Below are 18596 nucleotides of genomic sequence, written 5' to 3' on the forward strand. Positions count from 1 at the left end.
ATTTGTTGCAAAGAAAAGTAAGTGTATAGTATTTTCCTACACTCCACCCTGGGAGAGAATATTTATATCAAATGAGTATCAGTGCATTTGAATTGTAACATGAAAATGATGGTGCCATTTTTGTGAACAAAACCCACTTGGTTGCAGAGGCCCACTTCCGTAGCTTTCATTTCCTGCTGTGACGTGGTGTGTGCATTTCACTCTCAAGCAATGGACAGACAGCTCTGACTTTCATTTCCATTCCTGTGGATTGACCTCAGATAACACAGTGGCCTCCTTAGACGCAGAAGTGCACCAAGAGCATTCATGCTCCCGTGGGACATGTATATCGGGAAAGAGTGAAGGGACTCGGACCAAGAGGGGTTTTCCAACAGTCTGATGCTAAGTCTTCTACCAAAACCAATCTGGAGGCAGAGAGGTGACCTCCACGTGAGTCCTCACAATGTATGTCGCGTGTGTGAACGCGGGGATGCCAGTTCACGCGCTGACACAAAAGACCTGCCGCTGCTGGTGAGTGATCGGGAAGATCCCACATGCGTTCAGGAGCTTCGAGCGCTGGTTAGACACGGTGAGCCATTCGAGGCAAGCACCACCTTTGCTTGTGAGGCCTGAAGGGCCCGTGAGAATTTGTTCCAGAACCAGTCTGATGCAAGTGCACCTCTAATATATGCCTTACAAACTCCAGAGGCCATATTCAAAACAGGGTCTTCTCAGTGTATGCAAGGGGCTGCAGCCCCTCTCCTCTTCCTCCCCAGGTCGAACAATACGGACAGTTTTCACACATATCTACCTGTATAACCCTCTGTACCTCTCATAACTGGTCAACGACTGTAACAGGTTACATCAGGTGTTTTTCTACATACTTTTTACACAGATTCTATGCGATTAATGTAACTTAATTCAATGCATTGTTTTATTGTACTAGTTCTTAGGCTTGTCTTTTTATTTTCTAAGTGATTGTGGTTTTTCTTGTGGTTTTTCTTGTAAAAATGAAATGGCTGTTGATGCTTATTCTCTGTAACTAAGAGTTTTTACCTTTTTTGGGGAAAAAACATTGCTATGAACTAATGAATTGAAACTTCATTTACTCATTGTAAATACACTATTGTGCAAAAAAAAATTTTCACTCAATTGAATTGCTAGTGTTAACTGAATTTTGTCTAGACACCATTTCTGTTGATGAAATAAAGACATATCATTACGCATTGTAATTGTAAACTGATTTTCTCTGCCTCTGATCCCTGTGTTAGAAATTATAGAACTTGTCTTTTCCTCTTGTTTGGACCCTTATCTGCTACATGATTAATCTGATCAGAAATCTAAAAGATGTGATCATGCTAATTTGATTCCTCAACTCTGAATTTTGAATCTCTCTAGTGCCTATGAGAGTAGACAAAAGTCATTAAACCCAATTTCCTGGTTTGATATCCTGCTACAGCTATGCAAGAAGTCACCACTGGAGGAAGCCGGGTGAAGGATATTGTTTCTTACAAACGCACATTACAGTTCTCTCAAAATAATAAGTTTAACTGAAAACAAAAGGCTAAATGAAAATAAATGGGGAAAAGGAAACACCAATTCCAAGATACAATGAATTGCAAGGCACAGAGTTTAGAATGGTGGTTAAGGAGTAACTACAGTTAAGCCAGAAAAGAATATTTGATCATTTGAGTCTTGGATTTTGATGTAAAGGGAATATGAGATATCGAATGGTGGGGAGGCCAGACAACCCGAGTGTGTGGGCCTTGGGAACAGTCTGGCTGGGTTGGCAGTGAGGCTGTAAATGATGAATTCATGTGATGTCGGAAGAGTGCAGTGCTGCCGGGATTTGAGCTTCAGGAAGTGCATGGCCTCACCCCACCCGCCGGGTGGGAAAGCTGAAATTACCAGTTGCTGACCTCCTCTCCCTCCAGTCTCCCTACTTAGTCAAAGGCTTCAGGGAGCAAATAGTGGGATTAGCAAATGTGCACTGTTCTGAAATCATAACAGTCCTAACATTTTAGGTGTCAGAGGTAAAACATAGTCCTTCTCCTGAAGACATGAAATTATTCAATCCACTCTGGGAAAACAGGTGGGTCATGGTCCCAAAGTTTTCTGTAGGAAAACCTGGTCATTTGGAACTATGGTCATTTGCACCTTCAACCCTGACATTTGTGCTTGTGGCAGGAATGACAGTTGTGATTTGATACAGAATAAGGCCATTGTGTCCCGCAGAAGGGAAGCATTCAAACACTTCCCAGCCCCAAGAGGGTGTGGCCATTTTCTTTCCTACTTTGAACGTGTACCTTAGGAGTGACCTGTATCTACTTCTAGAGCATGGTGATGATTCTCAGTTTGCCTACCTTTACATCATTCCCTGCCAGCAGTTCTGTTGTATGCTGTTTGGAAATAACAGAGCTATTCTTTGAAACAGTTCTACAACTTTTCACTCTTCTCTGGCCCTCCACCCCAACCCCCTCGATTAGGATGCATTAGCCGCTCATCTCACATCCCATAATGCCAGTGTCTTTCCTTTCATTTGAATTGAGCACGATACCGTCTGTCCCCACACCCACCCCTGGCTCCTCTAGATCCTGAAACCTACCTGCCACTGGCTGCCTAGTCAACCAGACAGAGTCATGACTAGTTTCCACGGCTAGTTTCCGTTCCCTCCTCTTGAAGACAAGTGCACCTCTGAGGCAGTAACCCTCATCCTAAAGCAATGGATGGAAACCATCAGACACATGCCAGCATTTACTGGAAGCATTACATTTTATACTGCGTCCTTTTAACTTTTTTTTAAAGCTCTGTTTGTGCTGTACAGTTAATTACCCTACAAAGGCTTTTGATGGTGAAGGAAATTTAAATTAGAAAAAAAACAAGGGAGGGAACGCTGCCAAACAGGCTTCTAAAAGGGTCTCTCATAATAAACATGTTGACCAGACAGACCAGGACACCAGTGAATAAAGAATAGACTGGAGAATTGGAAGGGATGGGTAATATCGTATCCATGGCACCTATACATAAACATACACTGTGCTACATACCGGGCATCCAAGATTTAAAATGCCCAGCCCGTATCCTTAAAGCTTTCACAGGCTAGTGGGGTCAATATATACACAAATACATTACATCCCAGGGGCAGCTGATGGTTATGTACAAGAGTGAGAGCAGGGCTTCCCAAAAGGAATGGGCCTTGAAGCAGCTAGATCTGGCTTTGAATTCTAGCTGCGGGGCAGGCACTTCAGCCAGAATTTAGCTGTGGGGCAAGTTGTTTCATCTCTTTGAACCTTCTCTGACCTATAAAATGGGGACAAACGACAACTTCACACAGCTGTACAGGGTATAGAAGGGCCTTCTCAGAGTTTACTTTCCCTTTCATAAAGAGCTTCTCTCAGACCCCGCCCCTACCTCCGCGGAGGTCCTGCCTTTTCCGCATCGAAGCCCAGCCCCCTCTTTCCCCGCCAGCTCAGGCCCCGCCCCCTTCCCTTAACCCCTGGAAGACTACGAGAGTTTGGCGCCAACTGTGTTTTTTTAATCCCTCCCAAAGGCGGGAACTAGTAATTTGCGCCGGGACGTACCTTGCGTCTGATTTGATTGGCCAGGGGCTCTCAGTCCCGCCTCCGCGTGCAGATAGCTCTCTGGCATTGGTGGAGATGCCAGCGAGACCTTGGTGTCCAGAAAGGAGCCAGGGCTGCCTTGGGCCGGGCCGGGCCGGGCGGGTAAGTTGCTGTGGGTGTCTGGTCCGCGCGGGGTTGCTGGGGAAGAGGTTGCATGGCGCAGTAGTGCCCTGAGCCAAGGCTGGCGGCGCCGGGGAGCCCAGGAGTCGAAGGGAGCGGCGCAGTCGGTGGTGGGTGGGCGCGCCTGATGTCCGGGGGGTCTCCGGGTAACCGCGTTCCCACTGCCCTCAGGTGCAGCTTCTGGGCTCTAACCCCGCGTCCCTCGGTGGTCCCTTGAAAGGATGCAGGCGGGGGCGAGGGCGAGCGCACATAGGAATTGTTCTTTCGACCGCTTTTCTTGCCCCTCCCCCACCAAAACCAGTCTCTCCTTGGAATGTACTCTTAAAAGCTTTCGGATGGGATTCTCTGGAGGAATGGGTATTTCCTGTGTCTGGTGATCATTGATGTTGGTTGTTTCCGCGATTCTTTCGCGCAGAGAAGTTGTTTGACTTAGTCTGCACAGCGCCTAGAACTATGCCTAACACGTAGTGGGTCCCCAGTCAGATGTGAATGTAGAATTCGTGGAATCTAAGGATTTGTGTTGCAGGCATCACGTTGGCATTGATACTCATTCTTCCCTGGTCTTTCCCATTCTCCACAGCTCCAGCTCCACACCTTTTGCCTCTGTTCAAGGCCCCTCCCCCATCTCAGTCAGGACTCCTTTGATTGGAGGGGCACACAGGCCTTTAGGGTAAGAATCCCTCCACTCCCACCCCAGTTATCTTCTAGCCTTTCTTGACATTTTACAAGAGATCACCCCTTTAAAAAATTATTTTACTCTTTAGTGAATATTCTTGGTTTTGTCATCTGGCTTTACAGGCAACTGGGATCAAATAAATGTGCCTTTTACCAACTGTTTGACCTTGGGGCAAGTTTCTTTATCTATATCTTTCCTCATCTGTAAATTGGGTAAAAGAATATGTACCTTATAGGACTTTGGGGAGGATTTAAGGTAAATTAATAATGTATTTACAGCATTTAGGTCAGTGCCTGACACATAGTGTACAGTGTGTGGCATTCATGTTACTCTTTTCCCGATCTTGCCTTTCTCATGAGCCTAAAAATACATTTTCCCTTTCTCCTGGCTCTTTCTCTACAACTGTTTTTGCTTTTGTCTACAACTGTTTATTTCATTCTCTCAATTTTTCTTGTAAAGGAAACTTTTCAGATTGTCTCCTAAAGACATTGTCCAGTGTCAGGCTAGGTGATCCTTCTTTTGTCTGCTTTGCCTTCACATCTGATTCCATTGGGATTGTTCCTCTAATGATTATGAGTGAGCTTGCAACTCTTTTCTTTCATCATCATAGTTCTCAACTTTTAAAATTTAAAAATTTTAAACTTTAAAATTTTACCTCTACACTTTTCGTAGGTGCAAAACTCCTGTCAGTAGCAACTCTCATTGAGATCCTCATTTGGGGAAAAGTGAGAGCAAGTGTGTAAAAGCCCCTCTTCCCAAGAGATTCTGATACATAATTCTTCCTCCTCTTCTTCCTTTCTTCCTTCTCTAGAGAATCACTGGCCTTTGTGATTTCAAGAGTAATCTCAACCATACCAATTATGTCTTGTCTTCTGTGCTGTATCCTCATTTCCTGCTGTGTATTAGCCATCTTCTCCTGGATGTCCTACAGGTAATTCAACATGTCTTCCTTGGTTCTCCATTGCAGTTAAAGGCACAACTACCTTTAGAACTGCAGAGTTGTCTTTAACAAATTGGAATTTTGATAAATTCAGTAAAAAAAATTTTTTTATTACCTACCAACCTGTCAGGCTTTGTGCCGAGAACTGGAGATACAATGGTGAACAGAACAGAGCCAGGCCTGGTCTTTGTGGAGCTTATAGTCTAGTGGATGAGATGGACATTTCTCTAGGAATCCCACAAAAATGTAATCATAAACTGAAAAGAAGCCATATATAGAGAGAACACATAAGAATATGTAACAGAGGGCTGACTGAGTGGATAGAGAGAGGGTAGCCAGGAAAACTCAAACATTACTGAAGCCACAGTATTGAAGATGAGTTAAGTGAAGGAGAGCAATGAGAAGAGAGCATTCTGCAGAGCCCTGTAGTGGGAGGGAACAAACAGCGTGTTCAAAGAGCTGAAGAAAGGCCAATATGATCAGAGCAGAGACTGCTGAGAAATGGGAGAAAATCATGCAGACCAACCCTAAGTGAGGTGGGCAGAGGTCTGGCTAGTTAGGGCTTTGTAAGCAGAATTGTGACAAAATTTGTTCTTTAACCTGAGGTGGGCTGGAAGCACTAAAGGGTTCTAAGCAGAGGAGGGGACATGATCAGATTTGCATTTTGGTTTTTGTTTTTGTTTTTTTAATTGAAGTATAGTTGATTTAACACAACCTTGTGTTAGTTTCTAATGTATAGCACAGTGATTCAGTTATATATGTATTTTATATATATATATATATATGCTCTTTTTCATTGTAGGTTATTACAAGATATTGAATATAGTTCCTCGTGCTATGCAGTAGGACCTTGTTGTTTATGTATTTTATATATAGTAGTATCTGCAAATCCCAAACTCCTAATTTATCCCTCCCTGACCTTTCCTCTTTAGTAACCATAAGTTTGTTTTCTATGTCTGAATCTGTTTCTGTTTTGTAAATAAGTTCATTTGTGTCGTTTTTTAAGATTCTACATATAAGTGATATTATCTGATATTTGTCTTTCTCTTTCTGGCTTACTTCATTTAGTATGATAATCTCTAGGTCCATCCATTGCTGCAAATGGCATTATTTCATTCTTTTTTTAAATACCTGAGTAGTATGCCTGAGTTGTATGTATATACCACAGCTTCTTTTTGTTTTTTTTGTATTTTGTTGGGGGAGGAGGTAATTAGATTTGTTTGTTTAAGTGGATGTACTGGGGATTGAACCGAGGACCTCATACTTGCTAGGCATGCAGTCTACCACCCCATACTACGACTTCTTTATACAGTCATCTGTCAATGGACATTTAAGTTGCATCCATACCTTAGCTATTGTACATAGTGCTGCTGTGAGCATTGGGGTGCATGTATCTTTTCAAATTAGAATTTTCTATGGATGTATGCCCAAGAGTGGGATTGCTGGATCATATGGCAACTCCGTTTTTAGTTTCTTAAGGAATCTCCGTACTGTTTTCCATAATGGCTGCACAAAATTACATCCCCACCAACAGTGTAGGAGGGTTCTCTCTTCTCCGTACCCTCTCTAGCCAGCACTTACCGTTTGTGGAGTTTTTGACGATGGCCATCCTGACCGATGTGAGGTGTTATACCTCATTGTAGTTTTGATTTGCATTTCTCTGATAATGAGCAATATTGAGCATCTTTTCACTTGCTTGTTGGCCATCTGTATGTCTTTATTTGAGAAATGTTTGTTTAGATCTAGGTTTGCATTTTGAAAAGACAACTCAGCCTGTGGTTTTGAAATGGACAAGGTTGGATATTTGGATACACTTTTCGTTAAATCTCTTTGATTCTGCCACAGAAGTCTCAGATCTGCTCCTTGTCTCTATTTGCACTACTGATAACTTAGTCTCACCTCGTTGTCTCCGCAGTTTTAATAGCCTTTTCTGTCTCCCTTGGTCATACTCTTCTTGCTAGAGTTAAATATCTGAAATGCAGATTTGATCATGATATTTTTCTGCTTTAAAAACCTTCAGTGGTTCCCCCATTCCCTAATGGATGAAGTATAGGTATCTTAATCATGTTTTACATCACCGGACTTTTCTTAAACCTCAGTTCTCACATTCTAATCCATGGATGTTCAAACCCAGCCTTGCTTATGAGTTCATGGATAGATGTAGGGAGATGGTATCAAGAAGTGTATTTGTAAACAGGAACCCAGTTTCACTGAACCTGGGGAGTTTTGGAAACCTTGGGATAGTGAGTGATAGGGCTAGAAAGGTAGGTGCCAGTGTCTATCAAGGTAAGGAGTTTTGACTTGTTTCAGTAGGTACTGGGAAGTAATGCAAAGTTTTTGAGCTGGAAATGAAATGAGCATGATTGCTTTAGAAGAACTAACCCAACAGTTGTGTGAGTCATGCACTAGGAGAGATAACTAGATAGCTATAGTGGGGGCCTGAAACAAATTTCTATGGGAAGAACGGGGATAAATGGGAGACATGTTGTAGGGCAGCGTCAGTAGAGTTGCTACTCAAAAGAAGTAGCAACGTCAGGAGATGACAGTTGTTGATGGAAAGATGGTCTTTTTTGGTTTTGGACTTGATGAGAGCTTGGACTTACAAAAGTGTGTTTATTTTATTAACTTTAGCACCTCATTGCTGACTGTTGGTTTGTATTTTAGTACAAACAGTTCCTAATTTTCAGGCACTGAGGGGACAGCAGAGGAGTCTGTATAAATCTAATCTGGTATCCCTATTTTTTGTGGCAATACTTATTCTCTATCCTGACCTTGTGTTTGCCCATCAGGTCTTTAACCTGCATTTTGCTTTGCAGTTGTAGAAAATATGGTATTGATGTCCAGGAGCTCAACACGTTAGGAAAGTATTCAGATACATTTTTACAAGTGCCCAACAGCAGTTAGAGCTAGTTATGTGTTATTAAATTCTAATAACCACAGCTCTGTGAAATCTTCTCTGTGTGCTTTTCATGGTAAATGAGACTAAGTAGGCTTTGAGTGAGGACCAGTGGAACCCTCTTAGGAATAAACTGTGAGCTTTAGTTAATGGATATGGACACATATTTTGGCTGGTTAAGTATATTTTGACTGATTTCCTGGTTTATTCAGCACACATTTATCTTCATATATGTATATTAATTGCTGAGAATATAGATATTTATAAAACTTGATCCCTGCCTTCAGGCTGTTCATGTTTTATCTGTTATTCAATATGGTAACCTCTGGCCATTTAACTTTTTTTTTTTAATTGAAGTGTAGTCAGTTTACAATGTTGTATCAATTTCTGGTTTACAGCACAATACTTCAGTCATATAGGAACATACATTTATTCGTTCTCATATTCTTTTTTACTATAGGTTATTACTATTTAACTGTAAATTAATTAAAATTAATTAAAATTTTAAAATCAGCCTCACTGTTAGGCCAAACAGTGGATTCCCAAATATGTCTTGTCCTTATCCCTGGAACCCACGACTGTGTTGCTTTACATTGGAAGAAACTGCACAGATATGATTAAAGTGAGGGTTATGAAATAGGGAGAGTATCCTGGGTTATCCAGTTGGCCTGGAATTAGCTTAAAGGCCCTTAAGAGCGGAGCAGGAGAGCAAGAGACAGGAAAGGCAATGTGATGACGGAAGGTGGGGAGGGTATTTTAATTAAAATATTAACACAGTTAAGAAGGCATGTTAAATTACTAACAAATAAGCATCTCTGTAAATATAGGTCTTTTCCTCAAGAAAAAATAAAGATGAAGATAGCTCGATGGAAGGAGGAATAAGGAAGGATTGTGGCAATAAGAGTAGAGAGACATAAACATTGGAGGTTGTCAGTGTAGTGGCAGTTGCAGGTTTTATGTGAAATCTTGTGACGGCAGACTGGATGGCTCTGGCTCATTGCCCTGTGTCTGGCTTTGTCCCCCATCCTTCCTCCCCAAAAGATTGAGGGAAACCAAGCTTAAGCCCTTGCAAGACAAAAACCTTTGGCTGTACTGATACTAGAGGAAGAAAGGAGAGTGACAGCCATCGATGGTACGGGTGTCATGTACAGGACTAGATTCCTTCATTTAGCTGCTGTTAATCAATAGTGCAAAAATTTAACATCCTGGGAAAGAACCCTGTCTGAACCAACATAATGTCTGCATTATACGGATAGCATTTCTGTATTTCTCAATAATGTATGTGCTAACTTGCGTTATAGAAAGCTGTGCTATGGTGGTAACAGAGTCTGTCATGTGGCTGAATGGGGTAGGTGAGAGGAGCAGTGTGAGAGAGTTAGAAAAGCAGTGGTAGGTACTTCTGGAAACGGTGCTGGTTTCTGTGCCAGGGAAGCTTAACTCAGTATTTTGGGTAGCTCTTGAGGATTTCTGACCTGGGAGTGGAACACAGGCTAAACATAACCAGAATTAATTTTGGCCTCAGTGTGGAAGATGGTAAGAGGAAAAAGATACCAGGAGTATGGAAACTAGCTTGGAGACTTTTATAATAATTTAAGTGAGAAATAAGTGTATCTGAAACTGGAACACTGACTGAGTGGAAAGGAGATTATTAAATTTGTGAGATTTAAAAATAAAATCACTGAGAATTTGTGACTACTTGAAAGTGAGTGTGGAGATAAGAAAGAGTCAAAGATAATGGAAGCTTTTAGCTCGAGAGTGAATTGAGGCAGGAGATGGTTGTTTATATTTTCCATATCCAGGCATTTACCTTATTTGCTTTCTTCCATTATTAAGCCTCATAAAATCAATCCTTTCTTTCTCACTGTCTCCATCTTGTCTTATCATGTGGACTCTAATAGTAGCTTCCTTCCCAGTTTCTTTTCCTACATTTTTTGTCTTTCTAGTTCATTCTACACATTAATCTTTCATTTTTTTACAGCAGTGTACTAACTCAGAAACCTTCCAGTGCTCCTATGGTCTGGAAATTCAAGACCAGATTCCTTGGTTTGACATTTAGAATCTTCTGTTTGATGCTAATGAAATTTTAGTTTTCTCTCTCAATCCTGTTCTATCTGAGGTCCATTCCAACTAGGCTGTTTTATTTACGGTTCTCCATGTATACCTTTCTTCCAAGGTTAATGGTGTTTTCATTTGGAATCTACAGATTTCCACAGATAGCTCCCACTCCTCTACTGATTTGCAGGTCTTTTCCCAGCCAAGCAAGTCATTGGCAATGTGTATGCTTTTAGTCTCCACAAATCTTTGCCAACATTTTGGAGGGGATAGTGGCTGTAAGGGGACACAAAGAGTACTTCTAAGTTGCTGGTAATGGTCTGTTTCTTAATCTGGGTGATATTTACATGGTTGTGTTCAGTTTGTGAAAAATCATAGAACTGTATACCTATGAATTTGTACTTTTTTCTGTTTTTGTTATACTTCTATAAAAAGTTTACTCTCTCCCCATCAAAATAAAATATGTCCTTACTCTCTTAGGCCCTTTGCACTTCAATTTGAATTTTATGGTCAACTTGTTAAGTTTGACTGGAATTGCAGTGAGTTAAAGTTGGGGAGAATTGCCAACCTTGATATTGAGTTTTCCCATAAATGATTGAGACATATTTTGTTGTTTATTTAGATTAGAGGTAAACTGCCTGTTTTTCTAAATAAAGTTTAATTGGAACACAGCACCTAATCATTTACACGTCTATGATTGTTTTGGAGCTGCAACAGCAGAGTTAAGTCATGACAAACCAGATGGACTACAAGCATAAAATACTTGCTTTCTGGCCTTTTAAGAAGAAAAAGTTTTCAGACCCCTGATTTTGATATGTTATTATTTTTTCCGTCAAGGTCTTGTACATCTTGTATTAGATTAATTCCCATGTACCTTATGGTTTTGTTGCTGTAATACCTTTTTATCAATTATGTTTTAAAACTGCTGGCATATAGTAAAGCTGTTGCTTTTTGGGTATTAATCTTATATAAAGCAACTTTGAGGAACTCTAATTTTAATATTTTGTGTATTTGCTACATAGGTGATCATAGTGTGAATAATGGCAGCTTTATTTCTTCCTTTCCAGCTCTATATCATTTCATGTCTTACTCTTACTGCTAATAGAATCAAGCATGACTTTAAAGGAATGCTTCTGTGGTTTCACCATCATGTATGATGATTAATGTGAGGATTTATTTTTAAGTAGAAGTATATCTTCTATCAGTTTTTGAAAGATCTCTTCTTAAACTATCATAAGCTCCAAGTTTGCTGAGAGTTAGTGTTGAATTTTTATCATCTGCGTTTCCTGTGTTGAAGTAATGTTGGTCAGGTTTCTTCGTAAATTTAGTCCCACCACCCGATTCCATACTCTACTCTTTGGAAAGAAGTCACTATGCACAGCCCACATTTGAGGAATAGGAGATTAAGCCCTGCCTGCTCTAGAGTGGAATATCAACATAGTTTATTTGGAGTTCTGCTTGGGAGATTTGTTTCTTCTTTTCCATTTACTAATTTACTCTTATCAGTGTGGAGTCATGTATGTTTATTTTATGCTTTGAGTTATAATCCAATTCTACTGTAATTTATTGCTCAAATTGTTCCAGCTTTGTCTATTGAGAGAGCTCTCTCAGTTGGTTCTACTGCCTCTTTGACGTACCTCCATTTGTTTGTTTGTTTGTTTTTGACGTTCCCTTACTTTCTGTAAGATGCTCCACATTCACCTTGTGTTATTTCCTGCCCCTGTCTGAGAATCAGCCATTTCTTCAAGAAGCCCTGGTCCATTTTAATGGAGTATAGCGTTAGAGGCCAAGATGTGGATACTAGGTGAGCTTATTGCTGCTTTGCTGATAGAGCAAAGAAATGCATGTGTGTCTACTAACACATGTATATATACATACCTATAAATATTTCTATATCTAATCGTCTGTATCTACGTTAAGTTAAATGTGAGTTTTTACTGATGTCTTCAACTATAATCCATTACCACAGGGATCATTTTTAGTGTATTCTCTTGCTTTTCTGTAACCTCCCACTTCAATAGTGAGAAACATGTCAGTGTCTACTATCCATTTATTTGAATTGTTTAATTCCAATATACACATATAACAGTATCAGAACTGTTAGTTCATATCCTGGTGGGAAACAACTTTATCAACTAGAAGACAGTGCTTATGCTAATTGAGGTTTAAAAAAATTTTTTTTCCTTCCAGTTTTATTGAGGTATAATTGACAGACAGACAGCACTGTATACTTTCTGGGGGTTGGAGGGAGGTAGTTAGATTTTATTTACTTATTTACTTTTCAAGGAGGCACTGGCGGTTGAACCCAGGATACTAGGCAAGCACTCTACCATTGAGCTATACCCTCCTCCCCAGTTAAGTTTTTAATGGTATATCATCCTTGCATTTTGAGGATTAAATCTTACATATCTGTATTGTATTTTTGCTTTGTTCTTTGTTTAATGTCTTGCTGGATGCAACTGTGTAATTTTTTAAAGACTATTTCTATGTTTATAAGAAAGATTGACCTATAGTTTTCCTGTCTTGTGATTTTCCTATTTTGTCCTATCTTTGCGCAGTTTTGATGTCTAGACTGTGTTAACCTTATTTGTCTCTTAGCATTTGTTTCCTTTCTGTTGTCTAGAATAAATTATGTTTCATCTGTTTTTCTGAAGGTATAACAGAATTCATCTGTAAAACTGTCTGGGCTTAGTAGTTTCTTTTATGAGTAAGATTAGCTACTGTTTCAAGTTATTTAATCATCCTAGGTATGTCTGTATTTTCTATTTCTTTTTGAGTCAGTTTTGACCAGTTACTTTTTTTTCTAAAAAACTATCCATTTCATTGAACTTTCAAAAGTATTCTTTTTTTAATATCATTTTTTTCTCTTTAAATGGGGGTACTGAAGGTTGAACCCAGGACCTCATGCAGGCTAAGCATGTACTCTACCACTGAGGTATACCCACCCCCCACAAAGGTATTCTGTTGATAATTTCGGGCAATGTGAAGCTGTCACTCCATTTTTATTCCTAATATTTGTGCCTTCTTTCTTTTTCTTGATTAGTTTTGCAGTTATATGCCTATTTAATTTGTCTTTTCAAAGAGCCAGCATTTATTTTTGTTCATCTTTTTAGTGTTTGTTTCCTTTTATTAATTTCCTTTTTTGTGTGTGTTTCTTTTGGCTTACTTGGTTCTTTTTCTTCTTTTTTTTTTTAAGTGAAAGCAAGTTTATTTAGAGAGATAACACACTCCATAGAGTGCGGTCCATCTCACCCTGAAGGGAGAGCAGCTTAGGAGATACACATTCCCAGAGACAGAGTGTGGGCCATCTCAAAGGGCGAGAGGGAGAGAGGCTGAGAGATGTAGGGGTGTTTAGTTTAAAGTAAAAGTGGATACACGCTCCATCGACAGAGTACAGGCTATCTCAGAAGGCAAAAGAGAGAGCGACCTTTTTCTAACTTCTTGAGTGGATATTGACCTCATTAACACCTATGTATTTATTTAATGCAGTGACTTTTCCTCTAAAAGTACTATTTTGATTGCATCCCACAAATATCTTGTCTCATGGCATATTCGTTGTTACTCAGTTCTGTACGTTTCAGTTTACGTTAATATTTGTTCTTTGACCTATGTTATAACTTTCCAAAGAAACTGGGAAATTTGAAAATGCACTGTTAATTTCAAATTTTATTAATAAAAGCACTTCTATGATATTTGTTGTAACTTGCTCTATCTTGATACACAGTCAATTTTTTTAACATTTTTTATTGAGTTACAGTAATTTTACAATGTTGTGTCAAATTCCAGTGTAGAGCACAATTTTTCAGTTATACATGATACATAGTCAATCTTTATATGTGGTTGAAAGTAATGTAAGTTCTATTAGTAGTTATATGTAGGTATATAAAATCATCAGATCGAACCTGTCAATTTTGTATTCAGACCTATATCTTTAAATCTCTTTAACTGCTTGATTAGCAGAGAAAATTTGTTAAAATATCTATTCTGACTGCTTACCTGAATCAGACAGTATCCAATCATGAGATAAAACCACACAGTAATTTGAAAAGAGAAAGCATAGTGTAAAGAATTAACAGAGACTTGGAGCAACTGGGAATTGGTTAGTAAGAGTTAAAGATAAGGCTCAAGAACTTAGGAATAGCAGATATAGGGGTTAGCCACTACCTTTAGGGTTGAGATAGATCTTCCAAAGAAGAGCTGTCTTCCCTCTCATTGGAAAGAGCATGGCCTGGACTACTTGGATGGTAGAGAAGTTGCTAAGTGCCTTGCTGGTGACACTGCTTTGAATCTGGCAGAGGAGGTGTGTAGGAAAGCTCCTGGATGCCGCCAGCTGTCAGGTGTTGTGGGATCCAAGAGTTGGAGAAGCTGCGCTCCCCTTGAGCCTAGCAGGAGAAAGCTGCGTCCTGCAGGAGCCCATTGTAATAGAACCCTCATGTAAAGGAGGCAGGCATGTAGGGAAATTGTGCCCTTGAAGGAACCTAGCCCTGGAGAAACTGCCTGCCGTAGGAACTGAATGTTGGAGAAAGCTTGCTCTGTAGGAGCCTGACTTATCAGGCACACTGAAAATAGGAAGAGAACCCCCTTCCTTTGCAGTGTCCCTCCAGCACTCTCTACTGACAAGGCTATATACATATTGCTAGTTAGCAAAGGAGAAATATTTACAAGGCCTACCTCCATTATCACAGAAGGTGGATTTGAAATTGAGAGGCATCATAATTGCCGCAGTTACTTCAACTTTATGTATACATAGTGAGAAACCATGGATGTATCTTCTTTGGACAACTTCTTGATATTACTATATGTATATTATTCTCAGAAACAGTTTTGAATAACTCTTAATGCTACACCTGATATGACTAAGAAATGAGCAGTCACTTTCTCTTAAATTTATAAGTAATTTTAAAAATATGTATATATGTATTTGGTGGTAGGGGCCTAGAAATTAAGTTGTGGGGACAATGGTCCCATAAACAATTGGAGAAAAATTTAAGACACATGAGGAACAAAAGATCCAGAATTTGTTAGATCTCTTATATTTCCCAGTTTTAACTTACCAGGACAAGTAGAACTTTTTTTTTTTAAGTAATACTTGCCAGTAGTAAACACTAAAACTGTGTGAAATGATATACAGTAAAGTCTTTGATCTGTTTGATCTGCTTAACCAAATCATCTATTTAACCAAATCATTAGGTAACTAATCCCCATTTTGTAAAAGACCCATTAACTGATGCTGCCTGTTCCATGTGACAGCTGGTAGTAGATTACTGCAGTATCAGGAAGTCTGAGTTTCTGCTCCGACCGTTGAGTTTTGCTTTACCAGAAATCAGTTATTATTTGCCAAATGTGATTATGCCGTGTGTACCTTTTGTAATTATTGTACAGGCTGTATTATAACAGAGTTGATTAATCAACTCAGCTAATTGGAAAAAATATTAGAATGGGGAATGTGGGGGATGAAGAAAAAAGATATACATGTACCTTAATTTTATTTAAAGGAGTAACATATAAATTGTATCTCTTGTGGTAGAACCATGACCTTTTTGTTGAGTGTAAATACAATGATTAGAGTTCTGACTTCTTTCTTGCCTACCCACTAGACATTGCTTATGATTGCTGGCACTTTTTCCTGTGGAGAAGAAATTGGATACTTGTGATTCAGTCTGAATACAGACGAGATTCTCTCTTCTAGTATTTTGGATTTCCTTACTCTTACTTGATTTGACAGCAATTTTAAGTGTCTTGCTACTCACCTTTGAGTCTTTCCAAAGTATTCAGCCTAGTTTTCACTGGAAAATAACTCCCTTTGGTAATGTAATCTTTCATCTTACTACTACTTAGAAAAATAAGAAAATAAGCATAATTGGATTTGGTAATAAATGCACCTGTTGTTGTAAGTGTATATCTCAGTTGGTGGGAGCAAAAATATGCAGGCGCAGTTACCCTTAATGACCTCAAGTAGCCACAGTGGCCATAGTTCATTGACCATAGGCAACTTTCACAAGTTTTATGGGCAGAGTGTAGAATGTCAGATAAATCAGGTTTTTTTAAACTGCTTTGGATTCTTACGTTGCTTCCTGTCTTTTTGCTATAAACAGCGCTACATTGAATATTCCTGTATATACATTTTTGTAGTCATGTGCTTGTATATCTTAGAACAAATTGCTAGATATGAAATTGTTGGGTCAGATTATTTGCATTTAAAAACTTGATAGCTATTGCCACATTGCCTCCATAGAACTTGTTCCAGCGTACTTGAGTGATTTATGAGAGCACTTCTTTTCCCACACATTTACCAACATAGTATAGTATCACACTTTGCTCTTTGCCCATCTTACTCCCTTATGGGTGAAAACATGTGTGTCCAGAGTCCCCAAGATCAACCCCCAGGTTTGATGATTTGCCAAGAGGATTCACAGAACTCAGCATATGGTTGTGCTTATTTAGTACGATAGTTGGCTTATTTTAGTATAAAAGTTAATTTGTATTTTGGTCTATTTTTTAAAATTAACATCATTTACTTTGTGACACGGGTTGACCATATCAGCAAACTTAAGATTTTTGTTATAATTTTAGCTTTTGGGAAATGTTTGACTTTTTTTTTTTTTTAATCACAATAGAGTAAACTTTATGAGTGTGTCCAAATTTGAAAGTTGCTTTTGAACGTAAAGCTAAGTTTAATCTCTGAATTGTGAGGTTGATTTTAACGGTGGAGAATATTTATATTTAATACTTTAGATGGTGACTATCAAAAGGAAATAGGATCATGGCAGCAGATGATGACAATGGTGATGGAACAAGTTTATATGATGTCTTTTCTGGTAAGAGCTTATTTTAATTATCTTTCTAAATTTGTTTATTTAATTACAAAATCATTTACTTATTCTCATTTAAAACACTGTCATTATCAACTTTTTCTCCCCATACAGTTAGTACAATAAAGTGCCCGGCAAATAGAAAGTGCTTAGTAAGTGAGATTTCTTATTATTAATGCTTCCAGGCCTCTTAAATGTAATGAAATTAACATCTTTGTTAATATAAGTGGTGATGATTTTTAATGTTATATCAAAAAATATAAGATAGGTATTTGTTACTCTTGACATTAATACTTATAGAGAATGCAGTGGTGCTTGTTTATTGTTGTTCAGGGGAAAATTGACGGTCACAAATAGATTAGTTTGAAAGAGATAACCAAGACCTGATAGTAAAATACACTCATGAAATGGAAACATTTTTAGTAATATACAGAATTTAAACCTCCAAATCCTGACATAGCATTTATCTAATTCTTTTGTCTTAATTATAATTATGCTATGAAAACCTCATTAAATTTTTTGAGAACACAAATGTGTGTTTAGTGATCAGAATTGTGATTACTATGCCAAAGAATGAAAAGGGCAGAATGAAAACATGTCTAGTAGACTTCTATTTTGCTTAAGATATGTTTTTTAAAATTAATATCTATAGACATGGAAGGATTTACATGAAATATGGCCATCATAACCACTCTGGGTAGTGTTATTTGGTTTTTGGTGTTATTTAATTATTTTGCTTATGTGGTTTCAAATTGTTATGCTGCTATGTATTTCTCTTATGATATTTTTTCTTTGAAAAGTTCTAAACCAACAGAAAAATGGACAGTATAATATAATGAACACCTTTACTTTTCACCTAGATTCACAAATAGTTAACATTTATCACATCTGCAACTCTTATTTTGAAGGACAAAACTATATTGTTAATCTCATTTGTTGGAAATGGCTGTTTTTGTATTGCATATTGCTTGTTTTCACTCAAGTTCCTGTCCACGTGGGTACATTTCTTGATAGTCACAACATACATAGAGTACATTTTACTTTTTACCAGTTAACATGATTTCAGAAAAATTTTATTCCTGTAACATTTTCATAATATTCTCTTGTTGTATTTGTAATTTCAAACTTACAGAAAAGTTGAAAGAATAAGAACAAGCAAAGAATCCTTCACCTTGTTTCCTCTGAGCTTACTGCTTGTTAATTAATATTTTATGCCAGTGGCTTTAACATTGTGCACATGCTTTTTTCTTTGAACATACACATAATTTTTTCCTGTCCCATTTGATTGTATACATTATGGTCCTTTACTTCCCAGTACTTCAGTGTATATTTCATAAGAAAAAGTTAGTTTTTAGTTTTCTTACATAACAACAGCATAATTACCAATTTCAGTAAATTTAACAGTGATACAGTAATTTTATTTAATTTACCTCTTTTATACCAGTTTTATCAGTTAAACCAATAATGTCCTTTATTACTGTGATTGGATTTAGAGTTATCT

The 18596-nt window shown here is 38.4% G+C and overlaps 1 protein-coding gene across 4 annotated transcripts in view; it reads left to right on the forward strand.

Annotated features, from left to right (window-relative positions):
* Nucleotides 1–3637: 3637 nt before the first annotated feature.
* CASP8AP2 (caspase 8 associated protein 2) overlaps nucleotides 3638–18596 on the forward strand; it is a 33631-nt gene continuing 18672 nt past the window's right edge. The window contains exons 1-4 of one of the 4 annotated variants that reach the window (XM_010987689.3): nucleotides 3638–3701; nucleotides 4300–4389; nucleotides 5207–5326; nucleotides 17019–17101. In XM_010987689.3, coding sequence (XP_010985991.2) covers nucleotides 17047–17101 — 55 coding nt within the window. In that variant the 5' untranslated portion in view covers nucleotides 3638–3701; nucleotides 4300–4389; nucleotides 5207–5326; nucleotides 17019–17046. Of the gene's footprint in view, nucleotides 3702–3860; nucleotides 4390–5206; nucleotides 5327–17018; nucleotides 17102–18596 lie in introns of those variants that run through there. The other 3 variants (XM_064486856.1, XM_064486857.1, XM_064486854.1) reach the window with 3 other exon arrangements.

The sequence above is a fragment of the Camelus dromedarius genome, chromosome 6 (genome assembly GCF_036321535.1).
Source record: "Camelus dromedarius isolate mCamDro1 chromosome 6, mCamDro1.pat, whole genome shotgun sequence".
NCBI classification, from domain to species: domain Eukaryota; kingdom Metazoa; phylum Chordata; class Mammalia; order Artiodactyla; family Camelidae; genus Camelus; species Camelus dromedarius.